This window comes from Talaromyces proteolyticus, assembly GCF_021365285.1.
Source record: "Talaromyces proteolyticus strain PMI_201 chromosome Unknown BGW36scaffold_8, whole genome shotgun sequence".
NCBI lineage: Eukaryota > Fungi > Ascomycota > Eurotiomycetes > Eurotiales > Trichocomaceae > Talaromyces > Talaromyces proteolyticus.
In genome coordinates this window covers 422587-442654 of record NW_025764284.1, presented here as the reverse complement: position 1 = coordinate 442654, position 20068 = coordinate 422587, and the positions used below count along the sequence as shown (strand labels likewise).

Sequence of the window (20068 nt, the reverse complement as noted above, 5' to 3'; positions counted from 1 at the left end):
AGAGCAGACCCGTTAGTTTCATGCACCCTGTATTCGCCCCGGGTCTTTGTCATTTGATTTACCATGATCGGTGTTACTAGTCTGGAGAATTGTACTATACTCCAACATAGATGACAAAGGGAAATACAATTTAAATATATGGTTTTCCAAGTATTCAATCCTTGACCTCGCCCTCGTTCTGAAACATCGCCGAATTGAAAAAAATTACTTCTTAGGACCGTATACTCTAGACATAATGTCTCAATCCCAAGCATTCGTTCTCGTTGGGGGGGTCTCGCATACCGCGGCATTTTTCGAAGTTCTTATTAAGGAATTAGAACATCATGGCCACCAATCTCATGCTGTCAGCTACCCCACCGTTGGTTGTGACACTGCCGGTACAACACAGCAAGATGAAGTGAAAGCAATTCAGGATGCTATCGCCCATTTTGTGGACGATGAACAGAAGGACGTTATCCTGGTTATGCATTCATATGGTGGATGGCCCGGTAGCAGAGCTGTAAAGGGATTTGATAAGGAGACTAGAATTAAGGAGGGGAAACAGCATGGTATTATTGAGCTCGTTTTTCTGGCTGCATTTTTGCTCCCTGATAACGCCCCGATGGCTCAGTTCTCATATTTACCACACTGGTTGACCAATGAGGTAAGAATGAGAAAGTGTTGTTTTCTTGCATAAATCTGACTATAAAACGAGAACGGTGAGCGCATTCCCAATAAACATTCGATCCCACTCCTGTTCAGCGATCTAGACCCGATTGCTCAACAGCATTGGTTCTCCAGATTTGAGCCTCAGCGTAATGATTTCACTGCCGAAACCGTTCCCGATGCTCCCTGGCATTTGTCGGTGCCGAAAACCTATATCATCACTACTGGCGATAAAACAGCTACTATCCAGTTTCAACTGACCATGCTGCAAGCAGTGATGGATGATACTTGGTCAATTAAGACCATAAAAGCAGGCCATGAGCCGTTCCTAAGCCAGCCAGTGAATTTGGCCAAGGTCTTGCTACAGCCGACATATTAATCACGGGTGGCAACTGCGTCTATTCAAATAGGTGATAAAGTTAGCTTAATTTGTTATTCATCAAGTTATTTGAAGATACTAGTCAGAAACCTGAGGAAATAAGATAGCATTTGAAGTTTAAATTCACCAGGTAGACCTTATCAGCAGACATTCATAGCTGCTATCGTTTGGAGCTAAATACTGATCCTCATTCTTCATTGACCTAGACCACGACTGTCACGATCTATGGGATTCACAATGGCACTTGAGTGGGTCCATTCTGTGTTATAGGTAGATGATCTATGTATACCTTCGGCTATATATTAGAACCCTATCAATTGATGTCTCTTAGGTACCACTAGAACATAATTCCTTAAATACTCAGAATGCACACATGCCTTAGATCGTTACATCGACGATGAAATATGGATTTTATCTTGTTAGTTCTTTTCTTAATCACGCGACTAGATGACTATGGTGGAAAATCAATTGATAACAATCGCTATCGTCTGATGGGGAAAAAATTCTGAAAACATGAAGCTTGGAGATAGCTATCTATCTTGGAATTTGCCTAATAGAAATTTGAGATATTTTCATTCCCTCTATAATGGCTTAGCTAATCATAATATCGATTACTATCAATAATAATATGATATCAGTTATGGCGGGGTTGTCGTAATGGTATTAATCTCACGGTTCAGTCAAATCAGATAATGGCTCTTTAGCTTATTGGCTTTAGGGAGCTATCGGCATTTAAATTGGAGTTCCTCATCCCACTGTACTTCTGCAACTGTTGAACCCTTACTCTGAAACACCAACTGGTGCCTGTGTATCTTATGTCGAGTATCGACCTCGTCGGGTCCACACCAATCAAATGTGAGTCAAGTGTTTTTAGACTATTAAGATATGTTCCGAATGTTGGGTCAGCCGGATTGACCAGGTCTTGACAGCTATAGTCAAAAATAATGAGTGACTGGTATTGGTTTTCCGAGAGACCAGGTCTGCTCCGCAATGTCATACGAGGTGCCACGTGCGACAGACCCTTTAGATTAAAAGAAGGGCATGTTGGGGAAGATATGCAAAGATTTCGCATAGTAATTCTATTGTTTCTAACACACAGTGAGTCATGATTTTGGATATTCACCAGTAGACAGTGAGGAGATAACAAGTGGGAGTTACGCTGGCTTACTGGCTTTAATAACGAAATCAACTCGTCATTAATAATAAGATGATTTGTGCTCAGTTAGAAGTTATATAGGGAACATTAAAATCTACATTAGAGCCGGAAGTGGAACCTCCGGCCCGTAAAGCTTGTAATATTCATCGCCAATAATAATACTATAGAGTCTGACTGAAGGCCTCGGTATCCTGTTCTAGCCTGAGGCATCCACGAATGACCATGTGAATGCAAACGCTTCGTGTATTTGATATGAGAATCTTACGCCTATTTCTTTCTCACATCTCAGCCTCTAGTCGAAAATTCCTGGTTCAAATTTATCCATACCGAGGTATCGACAGGCTCTTTAAACCCTATCTACCTTCGTAATACGTCGTCGACGCCAGATTGATTGAAAATCATTACGGCGATATTACAACAACATTAACTGCTGTCAACCCTTCCTCATCTTGATTTCTTCTTTCCTGTTCCTTCTCTTTTCTTCAGAGTTTTAACTGGGTCTCGTCAAACTGAAAATGAGCGCACTCTGTACCGAATCAGCAAGAAAAGCTATAGGTGCACCACCATCTATCGCTGAGCCTGTATATGAGTACTTTTCGGGAACTCAGTTCTCCTGTCGTGTGGCCCAAGCTGGAAGCGCGGACTTACGTGATGTTTCCCATGGCAACACACCATTCAGCGACAACGTAGCTCATTATCTTCCTTTATCAACATCAAAGCTGACTAAAAATGGAACCGTTGGTGTCCACCAGCCGCATACCACACAGCAGCCATTGAGTTGGTGGAAAGCACAATGCAGATTTCGTGGCCTGGCAGTATCAGGGACCAGAGAAACCTTGCAGGCTCGTATACGCAAGCATGGTGATATGGGAATGGAAGTCTCATTGATCGAGGCCTTTGGGACGATGAAAAGCGACTATAAAATAGCGAATACAAAGGTTTTCGAGAAGTTGTGGAACTCAGCTGACAACGACACGAAGGTTAAGCTATGGTCGAAGGGATTCCTATACGAGAATTTCGTATTGTCTTCAGCTCCCAAGAAGAAAGTGTTTGTGATTGAACTGAGGGAGTGGAGCCATCAAAAGATTGAGCAAGCGTGTCGCCAGATAAAAATTGCTTGCGAGACTCAAAAAATGCAACGGCATGAGAACGGTCAATGTCTGGTTGTAGTCGGACGGGATGAACTAACGGTTCGCTCCAAGACAGCCAAATTGATACAGGAGGATTGTCGTTCCGCAGCAAGGGCTCGTCGTGAAGAAGAAAGAAGAACTAAAGGCAGTAAAAGCCGAGGCAGAAGATCGATCCAAGCAAGCAAAGTCAAATGGTCAGCGTTCCAAAGGTCAGCGGGACGTCAGCGGCTCTTTTGACTTCACTGTTCAAAATGGAATCATGAGATTTGTCAATCGCCGAAGCGAGCAGACAGAGAATGATTACCAAGATGCTCATAGGAACGTATACAAAGACAATTATGAGAGCTACTCTGAATATCGTCATCATGATAATTATCAAGATGATTACCATGATTGTCATGATTACTGTGGGGATTACATTGATGATCAAAAGCCTGAACCTTGGGATGACAACAGCGGATACGATAATGGAAATTATCCCAATGGATTTTCCTCACTGAACTCACGGGAGTTCGATTACCGTTAGCCAGGTCGAGAAACAAGGATGGAAGAGAATCAACTAAACTCCGATACAAATCTCCGTTCCATAAAGTTTTAAAGCCCAAACCTTTTGAGCGGATTTTTCATTGGTAGTGCTGTTGGCAAACCCAGTTCACGGGTATCAAAACGGGTATCAAAAGGGGGTTTGATGCTGAGCGAGGACAACAACGGAGACGGATGGCTCAATTCTCGGAGCCTGGTAGGATCTGGAATTCGAGTAATGAAAAGAGGTATGAGGAGGAAAACATGAGAAGGTGGAGGTGATAACGCATGGGATATGAAAGTGGTGAGATTCGCGCGGATGTTGGGATGCCTGTATCTTGATTTCGACGCTGTTGACGTTGTCCTTCATATTTGAAGTGATAAATTTCCCTATCTTCAAATATGACAAGATATTGATGGTATGCCAAAATGACAGAAATGAGAGGGTAAACAAGAAATAAATAATCAAACCCAACTGTACAACACCATCCATGCTATATGCAATAATTACAAACCGCCTCATTCTTTGAGACGTTTGGCTGCTCGGCCAATGAGCGAGTCATCAGGCAACCCGCTGCGCTTGGTGCCTGGAAGACTGCCATTGCGAATATCATTATCGTCCTGAGTGACTCGGCGGGTCGGGTATTTATTTTCATATCCCTCGAAACAATTGGCGCTGATGGGTCCACCGTTCGTGAAGTACGGGTGCTCCAAGGCCTCTTCGGCGGTGATCCTCTTTGTTGGGTCGTACTCGAGTAACTTTGACAAGAGGTCATAGCCGTCAGCGCCAGGGGAGCCGGGGGTGCCGGCTGTAGAGTAACCGCCCGTCTTGAGGCAGGCCTGATACCACGCCTCCAAGCTAGATGGCTTATTATAATGAATACTCCCTCTAGATGACATCTTCATCGACTGCATCATCGACTGCAGTTGGTTGTATTCAGGCATTGCCACTAGCCCTGGCCAACTTTCCTGTCGTGGAAACCCTAATATTTCAACAATCTTCATCATTTGGTTGCGCTGGAATGGGACAGTCTTTTTGCTGTCCATCTTTGCCTCTTCTCCCTTGAAAATCGGTCGCAAGGATAACAGCTCGGCGAATATGCATCCAAGTGCCCACATGTCTACAGCCGAAGTGTAGTGACGACTGCCGAGTAAAAGTTCTGGGGCACGGTACCATATCGTAACTACCACCTTATCACCGGCGAACAAAGAGTTCAGAGGTTTGTAGAACAATCGCGCGAGACCGAGATCGCCCACCCGGATTGCACCGGAAGACGTCACTAAGATATTGGCAGGTTTCAAGTCACGATGAAGAACCCAATTCGTATGCAGGTAAAGTAAGCCGTTAAGCAGTTGGAATAGAATAGACCGAACCATCTTTGCAGGGATGGCATGCCGCTGAGGCTGAGTATGATGATGAATGATTTGGAGTAAGTCGTGTTCCGTATACTCGAAGACCATGAATATACATTTATCCTCGAGTATGATTTCCTCCAAACCCACCACGTTGGGGTGGTTGAGCTCCGAGCATAATGCCATCTCACGAATGGCAGACTGTGAGAGGCCCGTATACTGAATTAACTCCCCTTCCTTGTCTGGCTTGAACCTGGTATGACGTATTTAGTGATGGAATCAGATGATACCGGACATACTAACTTTTTGATGGCAAACTCGCCCTTTTTGCCATTCTTTCCGATTGCCTTGTACACCCGGCCATATGTACCACTGCTGATAAAACCGACGATGTGATATCGCTCTCTGACGTGGACTTTGCTTGTATACCCGCTCCCGGGTCGCCCAGAGTCTGCATAGAATCGAGTTAGCCCACCATAACTACAGTCCTCGGTCATGCAGAGATTTCGAAGCGGCAAAATATCACTGAATAATCAAGAAAAGGGCCTCTTTTCAGCTTGAAATGGATTTCCAACAGTTGCCATTATCCACGGATACCGAGGAAGAAGCCTCACGTGACCAGAGAGTCGACGGAGGCCGGAAAGGAGAATTACCACGAAGATAGGAGCTGCCGAGGGAGTTTAGAAACGGGTAGTGCTTTCCAAACATGGCGAGCACCAGGAAACATGCGACTTATGCTTTGTATATAGAGTATATAAAGTAGAGGCTGAGAGAAACAAGAGAAGCCGAGGAATGATAAGCCATCTCAGAACGACATAGAGAAAAGAAGCCGCAGCGCATCAAGCGAACATGGCGTCAAGAGGAAGGATTGCAGGGGCTAAAATTAAATAGAATAGAAGAAAGAATCAGAAGAAGAAGAGAGCGGTCTAATTACCATCAAAAGCAGCCTGGACGCTTCTCTTGAGGTTCAGATTGGAGGTGGGCCGGATGGAAGAGGTCGTCAGAGGCCCGCCGGCGGATGAAGGCGGGTTGGTCAGGCTCATGTATGGGATAGGGGATAGCTCTCAGGATTGGTACTAATATTAACGGAAGACGGGGATAATAACGACGGGAAATCGTTGGGCGATGGTCAGGGCCGAGGATTTACCCGGGGGCAGTGAGTGAGTGGCGTGAGGAGGACAGACAGGCGGTGGAGAGCAGGACGAGAAGACGACTCGACGACGTGGTCGGTGATGCCTCCGTCTCCACCGGCGAGAGCAACAGCTGGCAGGGAGCCCGCACAGGATGTACGTACGGAGTGCTCTGCAGCAAGACCGAGCAGGCTCAACCTTGTTCCGTGCAGCTGTGGGGAGAAGGAGGAACGCAGAACGGAGAGATGGAGAGGTAAAAGACGAAGATGTCGGTGAGTGAGGGCGCAGGGCAGCGATTGGCTGGTGAGTGGTTGGGCTGCCTTTAATTGCAGGCCGCCTACTGTTACTACTATCATGTACTATTATCATCGTTAAACCGCCGACTCCCTACTGTGTAAATTTCTTTCCGGTGATGAAAAATAAAATAATAATAATAATAATAATAACAACAATAATAATTACATTTGCAGAGGAGAATATAGGTTGATTGTGGTATAATGCTGCACTGGATGCCGTCTAGGATAAACTAGTCAACGTCATGCTCCTTCCGCCCCCTCGCCGAACCTGTATGATTCTACTTCATACCTCCCAACATTCATACCTCCGACTCCTGCGTTGCTGTCTCGTCGATCGCCTCATTTACAATGCAGTACTGCTGATCCTTCGATTCACTCTCTTGAACGCCAAAGAACAACGACTCCAGCGCACCCAGGATGGTGTCGCCGACCCCGAGCCGATCCAAGGTGACTCCGTACCTGATCTACCTGGTCTTTGTCGCAACGCTGGGCCCTCTTCAATTCGGGTTTCATCTGGTACGCAGTCATGCATCATCATCTTTTTCAAAATATCATGGGTATGCTGTGACATCCTAGGCTAATGCTTGATCCCATCTAGGCTGAATTAAACGCCCCCCAGGCCGTCGTTACATGCGAGAAGAAGAGCATCACACTAGCCAACGCGTCGACCCAGCTGCCACAATGCATTCAAATGAATGCATCCCAATTCGGTCTCGTATCCTCTATATACACACTCGGTGGCTTCTTGGGCGCGCTCGTATCAGGCCCGCTAGCCACTCGGTCTGGACGGCGGTTGATCTTGAGGGCAACCACCGCCTTTTTCGTGCTGGGCTCGGTCGCCGAAGCGTTGAGCCCTAACATCGCCATAATTGCTCTTGGGAGGTTTCTATCGGGTATCGGTGCTGGAGCCTCGATCGTGGTCGGCCCTATTTTCGTGTCCGAGATCGCCCCCCCTCAGTCACGAGGCTTTTTTGGCGCCTTCACCCAAGTCATGACTAACGTGGGAATTCTCTTAACTCAAACTCTCGGGTACTTCCTCAGCCGGGATAGCCTATGGAGAAGTATACTTGGCGTGGGTGCTGCCCTGGGAGCTGCTGAATTCTTTGGGCTGCTTTTCGTACCAGAAAGTCCGGTGTGGCTGGCCGAGCATCGACATGGTAGCGAAGCGCTCCGGATTCTTCAGCGCATCAGAGGGAAAGATGCAGACATAGAAGAGGAAGCGAGAACTTGGAAGGTTGTCTTATCAGCTGAAGACGGGACTGGGGAGGAAGAATCGTTACTGTCACCGCCCTCGCAGCATGCTGGCCCGCGAGAGCCGTCTGTAACTATATTGACGGTGGCTATGGATGCACAATATCGCCCTGCCATCATTGCTGTTGTCATCGTAATGCTTGCTCAACAATTTACCGGTGTGAACAGCATTATCATGTACAGCGTGTCACTACTGCAAAGCACTCTGCCGACCGCAGCACCACTCCTAGCCGTTATGATCTCTGCCATCAACCTAGTCGTCACTCTTGCGTGCTCGCCCTTGCCGGACAAGATCGGTCGCAAGACATGTCTTCTGCTAAGTGTCATTGGGATGGGCTCGGGGTCTGTCCTACTAGCTATTGGCATCTCTGTTGGTCAGAAGATTTTGTCCGCGCTGGCGAGCTTGTTCTTTGTTGCCAGTTTTGCCGTCGGCCTGGGACCTGTCCCGTTCATTCTTGCCTCCGAGCTCGTCGGCCCAGAAGCGGTGGGTGCTACTCAGAGTTGGGCGTTGTCTGCTAACTGGATTGCTACTTTTATCGTCGCCCAGTTCTTCCCTGTCCTGAACGAGGCCCTTGGGGGAACTGGCAAAATATACTGGATTTTCGCCGCGCTGGCTGCTCTTTTCGGCTTCTTGATTCAGTTGAAAGTGCCTGAAACTAACGGCAAAACGAGTCTTGATGAGGTTTGGGGAAGGGCCGAGGAGCGGCGCATTGACTGATAATGAATGACCTACGTATTATTTTCCTACTCCATTTTAGTGGTACTCTATCCTATTCACTCCCTCGTGATGTTTGAAGAATGTAGAATAGGGTTAGGCGGTAATCCTTGGCAGCTCTTGCTATTGATGATCATTGCCCATTCCTGCTGGGTGGCGATCTACAAGACGAGCAGTATTCATGCGTAACATAAATAGCATCATTCAGTATCTGGCTAGGACTCTCAGCCCTGCTGGCGATCCACTGCCAAGACGTTGAGCGAGAACCAGGCTGAGCCTCAACTCCAATTCTGCGTGAATCCGATAGACGCATACAAATTCCATGTGTCTTCACTGGCAGATAAAACAAATACAATACAGGAGGCATACAAGGACACCGCACATTACCAGCATGTCTGTTAACGTATTGACTATTGCTCAGCTTGTTGTGGATTCTTTGAATGGCTGTTTGTGCTTACGCTGACGTCGTTGCATTGCAGGGGCGCGTGGCGATTGGCCAAGGAGCGGTGAGCATCGATTCATGGTGGATTGATCAATCAATAATACGATTGTCATTTCCGCCGCTTCCGTTGCCAAAAAAAGATCCATTGATGGCGTGGTGGCTTGGTGGCACTCAGGGGTTGTTGAACAATATTATTATAATGAAATGGCATAATGATATTAAGGGGCTTGGTTACCGACGCTTAATGTGATTGTTATTATAATTTATGATTGATGGCTGTCCTGCAAGTTGCGTAGTATGGCTCCCACGTCCAAATTTAACATAATCATCTCCACTGTACCAGATACGTCGCGGCCACTAATTCGGGGCGCCGGAATAATAATCCTGCTAACGAGACTAGAATCATAATTAGATCCATGACAAGGACAAGGAACTGCGATGTATCCCCAATTCTCGTCTGTATCGGTCCCCCGCTGCCCTCTTGCTCTCCCCCCCCCCACCACCACCACCACGACGATCCCCTGCGTCCGCACAGTCAGTAATTTGAGTTCTTCTTCTTACAAGATGCACTCCCTGTCCATGCTCTGTCGTTCTCCCTCGGCTCGTCTCTAATTGGACTCCTCTCATTGGTGCTGTGACAGGAGCTGGTGCTTGACGTTCCTTTTAAACATCTTCCTCTGTTGGCCTGGAGTGGGACAAACCACCTCGTATTTGCGTGGTCTTGGTCCTTGTGTGTCTCTGTGTGCGCGCTGTAGACATAATATCCCCTTCAGCGCTGTAAACGAGCCGGGAGTCTCCACGCGCTGCTTGCAGAGAGCCGAAGAAACACACGTACGTGATCGGGTCCCAGGAATCCGTCTCTTCCACCCTCCCTCCCCCTTGTGCGGTGCACACATTAAACACAGCACTGCTCAACCCTATCCACCACGCCCACGAGTTACCAGTGCCCACGTTGGCCCAGACTCATGTCTGCGAGGCATTGAGCGCCTTGCCTTGCCTTGCTCCTTGCCTGCCTTAACCCGTCCCGTCCATCGATCAACGTCATTCGTGTCGTGCGTATACCCCGCATTCACCCACAATGGTCCGCCTTTTCCCTCAACGCTTCATCAGCTCGAGGAGCACAACTCCTCTCCAGCAAAGCCGAAGTACCAGCCCAATGCGATCCCCCACCGACTCCTCTCTTGCACTCAGGGTGAATGTGGTAAAGGTAAGGCTACCATGCATGTCCCGTCACGATGAGTTTCGGCTGATACCGAGCCATCTAGGGTAGAAACTTGGCTGCAAAGGATAGAGGTGGCACGAGCGACCCGGTAAATCTACCCACACCCAATACTGGGGTTTCGGATTGCTAAATATGTTTGCATTGGAATAGTATTTGATCGTCTCCCTCGGGACTTCGCGCGAGTCGACCCCAACGATAAGCAAGACCCTCAACCCCGATTGGAATGTAACCTTTGACCTCCCAATTGTCGGCGTCCCGCTGCTAGAATGTGTCTGCTGGGATCGTGATCGGTTTGGGAGGGATTATATGGGAGAGTTCGATATTCCTCTGGAAGAGATTTTCTCAGAAGGTGATATTCAGCCGCAGGTATTTACTTGCCCAAGATGAAAACCCCAATTGGAACCGAGGCTCGGATAATAGCTGACAGCAGCTCTAGCCAAAATGGTATAACCTGGAATCAAGGCGAAAACGGGGTAAGAAGAAGGAAAGCGTTGTATCAGGCGAAATTCTCCTGCAGTTTACCCTGATCGATGTTGCAACCCCCACAGCACCTCCTTCGGACACATACCGCAGATTCAAATCCATTGTATGCGCCGCCGATGCTGATGAGGACGATGACACTACTCTTGCGCCGATTTCGTGGAACCAGGAAGACAACGATAAAGATGAGGAAACGTCGGATGAAACCGATGACCCTACGAAACCAGAGGTGGTTGAAAAGCGAAAACGTCGTCTTCGCATCGCCCGGTTGAAACGGAAATCTATTGCTGCTAGAGCTTATCAATTTTCTGGAGCCCCAAACGGGACGGACGGAATTGTTTTCATTGAAATAAGCAGAATAACAAACCTGCCGCCAGAGAAAAACAGTAAGGGTCATTCCAATACCACAAATTCGCCTCTTTTAACCTGTGGATACAGTGACACGGACATCATTTGATATGGACCCTTTCGTGGTAATATCTCTGGGAAGAAAGACTCTTCGAACTAGGGTTATCCGTCATAACCTTAACCCGGTATTTGATGAGAAAATGGTCTTTCAGGTCATGAAGCAAGAGAAAAGTTATACTATTAGCTTTACGGTCGTCGACCGTGATAAGTTGTCTGGAAACGATCTTGTTGCTACGGCCGACCTGCCATTACTTACACTCATTGCTGCAGCTCCTGAAGCCGACCCCGAGACAGGTCTATACAAGCTACAGGAGCCTCCGGTGGCTGGTCGAACCATGCACTCTCAGAAGTCGCGTTTCAGAATACCCATATCCCGCTCGACATCGTCCACCAATCTAAGCAGGTCGTCGAAGCCAAATTTGATATCTAAATCTTCAAACACGTCACTTTCCAGCCTGGCTCAGTCTGACCTTTCCCCTCCAACTCCTCCTAGCAGTGTTCCCAATGATGGCAATACTTCACTGCTGACTGTTTCCGGTGCAACTACGCCTAAGACTGAAGAGGCTCCTACCTCAGTTCAAGTTTCTGCTGAAGATGAGGATCTCAGAGTCTACACAATTCCTCTATCACTAAAAAATAAGGAGCGTTGGGAAGACAAGTATTCACCCGAGCTTTTCATCAAAGCCAAATACATGCCATACAGAGCACTCCGGCAGCAGTTCTGGAGAGTCATGTTGAAGCAGTACGACGCTGATGACAGTGGTCGAATCAGCAAGATAGAACTGACCACCATGCTTGATACGCTTGGGTCTACACTTAAGGAGTCAACAATTGATGAATTCTTCTCGAGATTTACCCCGGCAAATCAATCGAGTGACACGGTTGATTTGACATTTGACCAAGCTGTTATCTGCCTGGAGGATGCCCTTCAAAAGGTGCAGAGGCACAATTTCGCAGCAAGTGGCATATCCACAACCGAGAACCGCAGCCCAGATGATTCGAGTGGTGTAGATATACCTTCTGACACGACAGACCTTTCAGAAGTACAATCAGACCCTCGACAGCCGGATATTACGAATTTACTAGAAATGGACCAACCGTCTCCGGGCTTCGGGGAGCTTGCTCCTGACGATCTTATTGATGAACGCGGTGAAGAACATATCATTGAGATCGCGGAATGCCCTCTTTGTCACCAGCCGCGGCTTGGTAAACGATCCGACGCAGACATCATCGCCCACCTTGCAACCTGCGTCAGCCAGGACTGGCGGCAGGTTGACAACCTTGTGATGGGCGGTTTCGTGACGTCTAGCCAAGCACAACGAAAATGGTATAGTAAAGTCGTCACCAAGATTGGATACGGAGGCTATCGGCTTGGTGCAAACTCAGCGAATATTCTCGTCCAGGATCGTATTACTGGCCATATCAACGAAGAAAAAATGAGTGTCTATGTTCGCCTTGGAATCCGGTTGCTCTATAAAGGACTGAAGAGTCGCGAAATGGAAAAGAAGAGAAGTAAGCTATCCCAGATCTTATCCTGTAGTAATATTAATAGAAACTACAGTTCGAAAGATGCTTAAATCGCTTAGTATCAAACAAGGTAAGAAATACGACGACCCCGTATCTACCAGCCAAATCGAGAGCTTCATCAATTTCCACCAACTCGACATGTCCGAGGTTTTGGAGCCCGTTGAAAACTTTAAAAATTTCAATGAGTTTTTCTACCGCAAATTGAAACCCGGCGCACGTCCTTGTTCAGCTCCGAATGACCCGAGGATCATTGTCTCCCCGGCCGATTGTCGTAGTGTGGTTTTCGATCGCATCGAAGATGCCACGAAGATTTGGATCAAGGGGAGAGAGTTCTCGGTTGAACGATTACTTGGAAAAGCGTATCCAGAAGATGTTGCTCGATACAAAAATGGCGCTCTTGGAATTTTTAGACTTGCTCCTCAAGACTATCATCGATTCCACATACCTGTCGACGGAGTAATGGGTACTCCAAAGACCATTGAAGGCGAATACTACACCGTGAACCCTATGGCTATTCGCTCGGCACTTGATGTCTATGGGGAGAATGTCCGAGTATTGGTTCCCATCGATTCTGCTACCCACGGTCGGGTGATGGCCGTGTGCGTTGGCGCTATGATGGTTGGTAGCACGGTGATTACTCGCCGGCCTGGAGAAAAGGTCTCACGTGCTGAAGAATTGGGTTATTTCAAATTTGGAGGAAGTACCATTGTTCTGCTGTTTGAGTCCGGAATCATGAACTTTGACTCAGATTTGGTTGACAACTCCAAGGGGGCGCTGGAAACTCTGGTAAGAAACGTTATAGTGCGCACTAAGAGTTAGACGCTGATTATACTATGATAGATCCGAGTTGGCATGTCCATTGGCCACAGCTCAGATGCTCCTCAATTCGAGGCCGACGTGCATCAAAAGGAGCAAGAGACCTCGACGGAAGCAAGGGAGGCAGCGAAGCGCAGGATAGCAGGGTAGATGTCACCCAACCTGCTCTTCCGAGTTTGCCTCCTGATGGGTATAGACTTAATACTTAGAATATAGCGTCGTGGTATATGGCAAATATGCCAGAGCTGTTCGTCGAATCATTGCATTTCATGTTCATAATATTGCAAGACCGAGGCTTTCAAGCTGTAGTCTTGCGAGACACAATATCCATACTCATGTAAATAGATATGCGTTACGAGGACACGTTTTCAAGAGCACATCACCTTGCCGTATACTGAAGCAGAAAGCATCCATTGTAAAATAGGGAATATTCATACCTTCATAGCATGGGCCAGTCTTATCTTGACAAGTCTTGGCGCTTTCCCCTCGTGCCCAATTAGACTAGTCCCAAAGAGGCTTAGCCGGGCCACTTGTTGTGGTTGCGCGTGTTATGCAAGCTCGCAGGCTGCAGGAGGTTTAGATTGCATTGCGAAAAACGACATTTGTTTAGCAATTCACAATTCGCTAGTGTATCACTTCATCGTGCGCAGTAGTCCGTTGGTGGAAGTGCTGGCTGCTGATCTAACGAAGGGACGCTTGTTAGGTAGGCGGCTGCTAAGACGGCGCGTCTGGGTTTTGGCGTCGGAGCGCGACCGACCCTCAAGTTACCTCTCGCATAACGGTTCCCGAATTCGCCCACGGCAACACCAGACCGTCGCATGAGGGTTGGAAAGGGATTGAGATAAAGCGCTCGAGTTACGGTATTCCCGGCCAATTTTCAGCCTTCTAAAGCGCGTTCTTTGGTCAAGAATTGTCTGACATGACCGTCGCGGTCCTGACAACGACAACCACAGCGACGACCACACATCGTGAGCCGCTGAGAGTAGTTGACATGGCGACGTCGCAGGCACGGCCTGCGTCGTCGTCTGCACATGGCAACGGAGAAACGCGACGAGGAAGACGAACGAGTGGGCGAGGCGAATCGAAGGAGAATGGCGGGGATGAGAATACTGCTCCCCAGAAATCAACGCGGAGTGCAGCGAAACGAAATGCTGGTGAGTTTTTAAACAAGCCAAATAATGGAATTTTCCCACTTCAGACAGCGTGCTGATCTTGCTCAATTTGCTCGTGTAGCGGTATATGATGAAGACGATGAGGGGTTCAAATTCACGCGAGCGGCGGCTACCAAAAAGCCCAAGATAGGTTCGGAAAATGCTCCTGAGAACGATTCTGCTGTGGACCAAGTATCGAAACCAAAGTCAACAAGAGGCCGCCCGCCGAAGAAGCAGACAGGCAAAGCACAGAGTCAATCGGTTGAGGAAGATGTTAGTGTTAACACAGCAAATGGGAGGCTATCAAGAGGGCGTAGGGGAAAGACTTCCCCGGAGCCAGAAGTGCAGAGTGGGAAACGGCCTGGCGGGAAACGAAAAGATCCGCCACAATCTACACAAAAGACCCCAAAGAAAGGTAGACCGTCGTTGTCAAAAACTACAGGAACGGATTCACAATCACCTGAGACTACTCATGATGGAACCACGAAGATTGCGTTGCCCATGGCAGATACACCAGTCATTCGACGAAATAAGGAAATGAGACAAGAGCGTTCGGGGAGGGAGCAAAGAAGAAGTAGTCTCGGGATGAGAGGACGAAGGGCGAGTTCTCTGATAGATTCAGGAGCATCAAATGGTGGGCACAATTCTCTTGAGACCCAAGCAGAGAGTATCTTGAAGATTACGGGGATCGCTAATATTCTACGTACAGCAATCCCACATAAAGAAGTCTCCACAGCCGAGTTTTATAAACACATTGCGAGTGATGGGCCTTCAGAGCCTCGTCGAATGAAGCAATTATTGACATGGTGCGCGACCCGCGCAATGGAACAGAAACCATCCCAGTCTTCTTCGGTTGATGACGATGCTCGAAGAGCAGGTAAGTTCATCCAGATAGAGTTTAATGTACATATCTAACCTAGCATTTTTCTATAGCCCGGTTCATTCAAGAACAGTTAATCGAGGATATCACAAATAAATCTGAGCTATCGGACTGGTTTGCACGAGACGATGCCCCTACGCCGACAGTTATTGTTAAAAAGCCCAATCCGAAAAACATACAGAATGCGGAGAAACTCAAGGAGCTAGAGAGTCAGATAACCCGGTATATTCTAAACACAAACTATTGGTCATATCGAAGAGTAGATGGGGCTAATGGCTTCTAGGTTACAAAATGAAAAACAGGCTCTCAAGGCGTTGCTACGGCCTCCTTCAATACCAAAACTTGAAGCACCAAGCCCTCAAGGCAACTCAGAATATTTCTCTTCATCCCACACCTCATTACCGATTGATACTGCTACGCTAGACCCCCAGCAAAAATCCATTATTACTACAATTGGACTTGAAACTCTCCAAAGAAATAAGAACAACAAAGTCGATAAAAAGACGCTTCAGCCCACAGTCACCAACCCACCTCTCCCACCTGCGACGGTTTCCAATCGCCTATCTCACATCACTTCATCCTTGGCCCCAACGTTGGACGCATTTGCTTCCGGTTTGCATGACATAGACATATATCGCTCATCAGCCGACCGGCTATCATCAGAGATACTCCGGATCTGTTCGCAACGTTTAGAGGAAAGAGACATTCGCAACGCTGCCCAAACGCGAGAGATTGAAGGTGATGTCGACCAAGACGATGGAGGCGGAGGCGAGGAGAATACTAAGGATTCATCGCGACCCCGACAGACAAGACGACAAAGAGAGGATGTTGGCGTTATTCTCGGGGCCTTGAGTCGTGTTGAAAGACGATAAAACGGTATAATACAGTCGGATGTTTGACGACCATGTTTTGATGTGATACCAGACTATGCAGGCGCATTTGATTTTGTTTTTTGACTTGGACGATTACCTGTTGCCTTAACGTCATTTCCTGCTTTTTTACACTTTCGCGTTCCTGTTCTTCTCATTTGCTATAGGTGCACGGCCCGGTGTTTTGGGGTCACGATGGTGGGTTTGCATAATAAAGAAATATCGATGACCAAATTTTGTGGTCTGAATCAAGCACGACTCGAGAGCATTACTGGATTTCACCATGATAACTGGATAACGTGTTTTAAGATAGTAGCATTCGAATGTAACCGAAAGATATCAACAGCCTAAAATAAATTCGCTAATAAGGTACTAGATTCAAGCTCTATAACGAGCTTTGTTTGCCCAGTGATGGAATGGTATTGAATTCCACACCTGCTCAGCTGATTTTTGAGCACATGCCGCTGATGCCGTCAATAATCATGTAGGGTTTGATGCCCTAAGTCTCCATTCAGCGCAGACATTCTGCCTGCATAATCTACTCCATTTGCTCAGTTATCTCCCAATCCACAGCCGACAAACTACCTTTATGTCAAGGTTACACTCTCTGCCTGGAAGAAATTGAAAAATCTGTACTACTCGAAATTCTACCATGCAGCATTTACGCGTTGGTATTGGACATAGGTCTAGAATCTGAAGAATGCCACCCATCAAGCAATGCAACACATTGATAAGTACCGAGAGGGTCACGCGCTTATGGCTGTCAACACTACAGCATAGCCTAATGAATTTCTACGTAGTATTATCTCTGAAAAGCTATAGTATACTGTGTGATCCACTTCTTGATAGATGACAGTGTAGCAGTTTCTTTTGTGGATGTGACCAAAGAGTCAATGCGGCTACTGGCATAGATTTGCTTGACATCCACATGGCAAAAAATCACTTTGAGCCTCCTGCTCAGTTCCGTGTGGCCAACACTGGGGTCCTTTGCATTTACCATGGCGGGTAAGATTCCTGGCAGCATGGCATCAAGCGATAACCTGGTTGAATTTTCAAAATGATTGATTGGAATGTCTTTTCTCCGTTTTAAATACATATTGTAGAGTACGGGCACACAAACCTGGATTTATCTAAGACTGTGGAAATACAGGGTCCACCAGATTCTTCCCCGCTTCGTTCTCCACAGGTACAATCCTGCAGTTGATGTCTTAGGATGACTCAGAGGTCTAGACACCAGCCTTATAAAAGAAATTTGATAAATCTCATGACAGCTGGTGGGGACATGAGTGGAGGTAGCTCAGTCGCTGTTACACGTCCCATGTACCCTTCAAGCGAGACTAGGTATCTGTTGGTATGTGATATGTATGTTGTCGATAATTTCATGCTGATGTGAAATGTCACTTTCCCCACTCTTTATCACTACGAATGGTCTAGATGCCATTCAATTACCAGCTTCAGCTTAATATTCGATGTTATATCACTAGCAATTTCTTAGTGTGGTCTTCAAACGCTCTGAGGGATAGAGGGTCCAGTCCACTGGCAGAAAAAGAAAAAGAAAAACGAGCCAATCGGAATTTTTTCCTCGCAACTCCTAGAAGTACTTCAACTCAAATGCCTCAAAATTCCGGAAACCATTTGGCAGACCCATGCATAAAACGTTTAAGGCGTCCGTGGTTTGGATATAACACGTTCTATTTGGTTTCTTTTCCTTTTCCTTTGGTCGAGCGTACCTGAGTGCTACCTTATGGGGTGCCTATCAAAACTATCAGCCAATCAGTTGAAAAAATAAGGCTGTATCTGATTATTAAAAATATTATGCTCGACAAACAGTTTATTAGTAGCCATTGAATAGAGCGGCATCCGGGCTTGAAAGCTTTAAAAGCAAATTCCCTATATATATGATGTCTCTTCTTTCTTTGGATATATGCAAGCTAATGTAAGTTCCCGCTCACACAATGATTGACACTTAAATTGAATGCCATATTTCGGCGATACTTAATCCGAGAGGTTGTTTTGCTAATGTTTGTCTAGTCAGCCAAACGCGGGGTTTGCTGGGGCCTCGCGTAGTAGTACTATAACCGTTCAAATTTCCATGTTGCTGTGCTATTTATTACATAAAGCGGATAAGTATAAGAGCATGATTGAGTAGATCTCTGCCTATTGAGGCCGATAGCTTCCGTTCTGTGTGACTATTGTACTACTATGTCACACATGTACTGGTACTTCGGGACCCATAATTTGACATTTTTTAGCCTTGTAACAGGGTGCGTACAAGGTCAAATAGGCTCTTGTATATTGAGCATCAGCTTTGTAAACTTGTATCAGCTAGCCGAAGGCGAGTACCAACATCATGATCGGATGTATGTATCCTTTTCCCATGCGCTTTCTTGCCCCTTGGAATCTCATTATGGGGGTTGGTTGGTATCAGTTCGGCCCCGAGGGGAGCCTCGCTACACCAATAGCTGTCAGTGGGCGGGAATAGCTCCAGGTGTTATATGTCACTATGTCACACATGTGTGGGTAAACAAGCCTGTAGTCGCTGTACATGTGTTTCAATATTACGGACTTGAAATAATGTGATAAAGTGGATGTCAATTGATAGAGTATTGGCCCCTATATCTCATTCAATTAAAACGTATATGGGCAGATGGGAAAAGGTCCTGAAGGTTACATGAATAGCTAATCTATAGAGCTAAATAAATCAGCAGCCCAAATAGTAGTCGCCTGTTATATATTATTGCGAGAGCTTTGTAACCCAGCCAGCTTTTTTTCACATGCCAATCCATCTCTTGGGTTTCTCGGCCATTACTAGACTAGTTTTCTTGGTGAGTTATACCTGTTACCTCCATACGTTCCCTCTCCTTGAAAAGGTACCTATTGCTAGACTAGAAAAATATTAGATAAATCATTTGTATAATTTCACTATCACAGCGACTTGTGGTTTTACTTGATGGTATATGGATAGTTGACATTGATATGACTATATTTGTGTCACCGAGTTAGAAACTAAACATCACTTTTGCCCCTTTAGATTAACTTTTATATAAACTCAGTAGATCAATACAACTATTAACATAGTGAAAACTACCCACACATTTGCTTGAACAAATTATGTCAAAATATAAAACTCGACATCTACTGTATCGTTACGTTGGTCCTATTTTGGCAATAGGTATCAGATTATACCATATTCTTTCTTGTTTTCTCCACACCAAAAAAAAGGTGACACCGACATTGGCTTTGCCTATTGTATTATCCGCTTCTCTAAGGACACGAAGGGGCAATACATGATTAGTTATGAATGTCATCTTATTTTGAGCTGACCTGTACCGTGAGTTGTAACTTGTACCCCTCCAATGGTATTTCCCATATGATCTACTCCGGTGTATGACTGTGGAGTATTTTGACTTTACGGGTCATTCTCTTTCTCCTTCGCGTCTTGATTGTACGCCATCTTTACTAGGAAGGGTGTCGGATGCGACCCAAAATTCCCCCAGATAAGCCTGTAATGGGTGAACTGCATTGCGTTCACTTGTGGCTTCGCGGAATTCGGGTAGGACTATCCCTTTTCCAAATCTTTTTCCTTTCTTTTTCCTCTCTACTTTTCTTTTATTTTCTCCGTGCTTGTTTTCATTGTCTGCCTCGTGTTTTAACCACACCACCAGCCGAAGCTCCGCTATACTACACTGATTTCAA

At 46.5% G+C, this 20068-nt stretch overlaps 7 protein-coding genes across 7 annotated transcripts; 6 read left to right on the top strand and 1 right to left on the bottom strand.

Annotated features, from left to right (window-relative positions):
• Positions 1–235: 235 nt before the first annotated feature.
• On the top strand, positions 236–1024 carry BGW36DRAFT_360731 (Alpha/beta hydrolase fold-1; the record flags this gene model as incomplete). Its single annotated transcript, XM_046214206.1, has 2 exons — positions 236–643; positions 695–1024. 2 exons carry the CDS (start codon positions 236–238, stop codon positions 1022–1024), a joined length of 738 nt encoding a protein of 245 aa, XP_046070157.1.
• Positions 1025–2695: 1671 nt separating this feature from the next.
• On the top strand, positions 2696–3836 carry BGW36DRAFT_428907 (uncharacterized protein; the record flags this gene model as incomplete). Its single annotated transcript, XM_046220618.1, has 2 exons — positions 2696–3370; positions 3420–3836. The coding sequence occupies 2 exons, from the start codon at positions 2696–2698 to the stop codon at positions 3834–3836; spliced, it is 1092 nt and encodes a 363-aa protein (XP_046070156.1).
• Positions 3837–4351: 515 nt separating this feature from the next.
• Positions 4352–6228, bottom strand: BGW36DRAFT_398348 (putative cyclin-dependent protein kinase Ssn3; the record flags this gene model as incomplete). Its single annotated transcript, XM_046218400.1, has 3 exons — positions 4352–5438; positions 5489–5636; positions 6120–6228. 3 exons carry the CDS (start codon positions 6226–6228, stop codon positions 4352–4354), a joined length of 1344 nt encoding a protein of 447 aa, XP_046070155.1.
• An 800-nt stretch (positions 6229–7028) lies between these two features.
• Positions 7029–8580, top strand: BGW36DRAFT_398347 (putative MFS glucose transporter; the record flags this gene model as incomplete). Its single annotated transcript, XM_046218399.1, has 2 exons — positions 7029–7127; positions 7210–8580. The coding sequence occupies 2 exons, from the start codon at positions 7029–7031 to the stop codon at positions 8578–8580; spliced, it is 1470 nt and encodes a 489-aa protein (XP_046070154.1).
• A 160-nt stretch (positions 8581–8740) lies between these two features.
• BGW36DRAFT_195429 (uncharacterized protein) lies at positions 8741–9508 on the top strand. The gene is made up of 3 exons (XM_046209825.1): positions 8741–9001; positions 9057–9314; positions 9420–9508. Exons 1-2 carry the CDS (start codon positions 8900–8902, stop codon positions 9267–9269), a joined length of 315 nt encoding a protein of 104 aa, XP_046070153.1. The 5' UTR covers positions 8741–8899; the 3' UTR covers positions 9270–9314; positions 9420–9508.
• Positions 9509–9872: 364 nt separating this feature from the next.
• BGW36DRAFT_195388 (putative phosphatidylserine decarboxylase Psd2) lies at positions 9873–13974 on the top strand. The gene is made up of 7 exons (XM_046209824.1): positions 9873–10226; positions 10285–10329; positions 10392–10607; positions 10678–11107; positions 11160–12641; positions 12691–13442; positions 13497–13974. The coding sequence occupies exons 1-7, from the start codon at positions 10098–10100 to the stop codon at positions 13620–13622; spliced, it is 3180 nt and encodes a 1059-aa protein (XP_046070152.1). The 5' UTR covers positions 9873–10097; the 3' UTR covers positions 13623–13974.
• Positions 13975–14391: 417 nt separating this feature from the next.
• Positions 14392–16375, top strand: BGW36DRAFT_299200 (Mis12-Mtw1 protein family-domain-containing protein; the record flags this gene model as incomplete). The annotated part of the gene is made up of 5 exons (XM_046211507.1): positions 14392–14626; positions 14706–15257; positions 15333–15500; positions 15557–15725; positions 15787–16375. The coding sequence occupies 5 exons, from the start codon at positions 14392–14394 to the stop codon at positions 16373–16375; spliced, it is 1713 nt and encodes a 570-aa protein (XP_046070151.1).
• Between the last annotated feature and the right edge of the window lie 3693 nt (positions 16376–20068).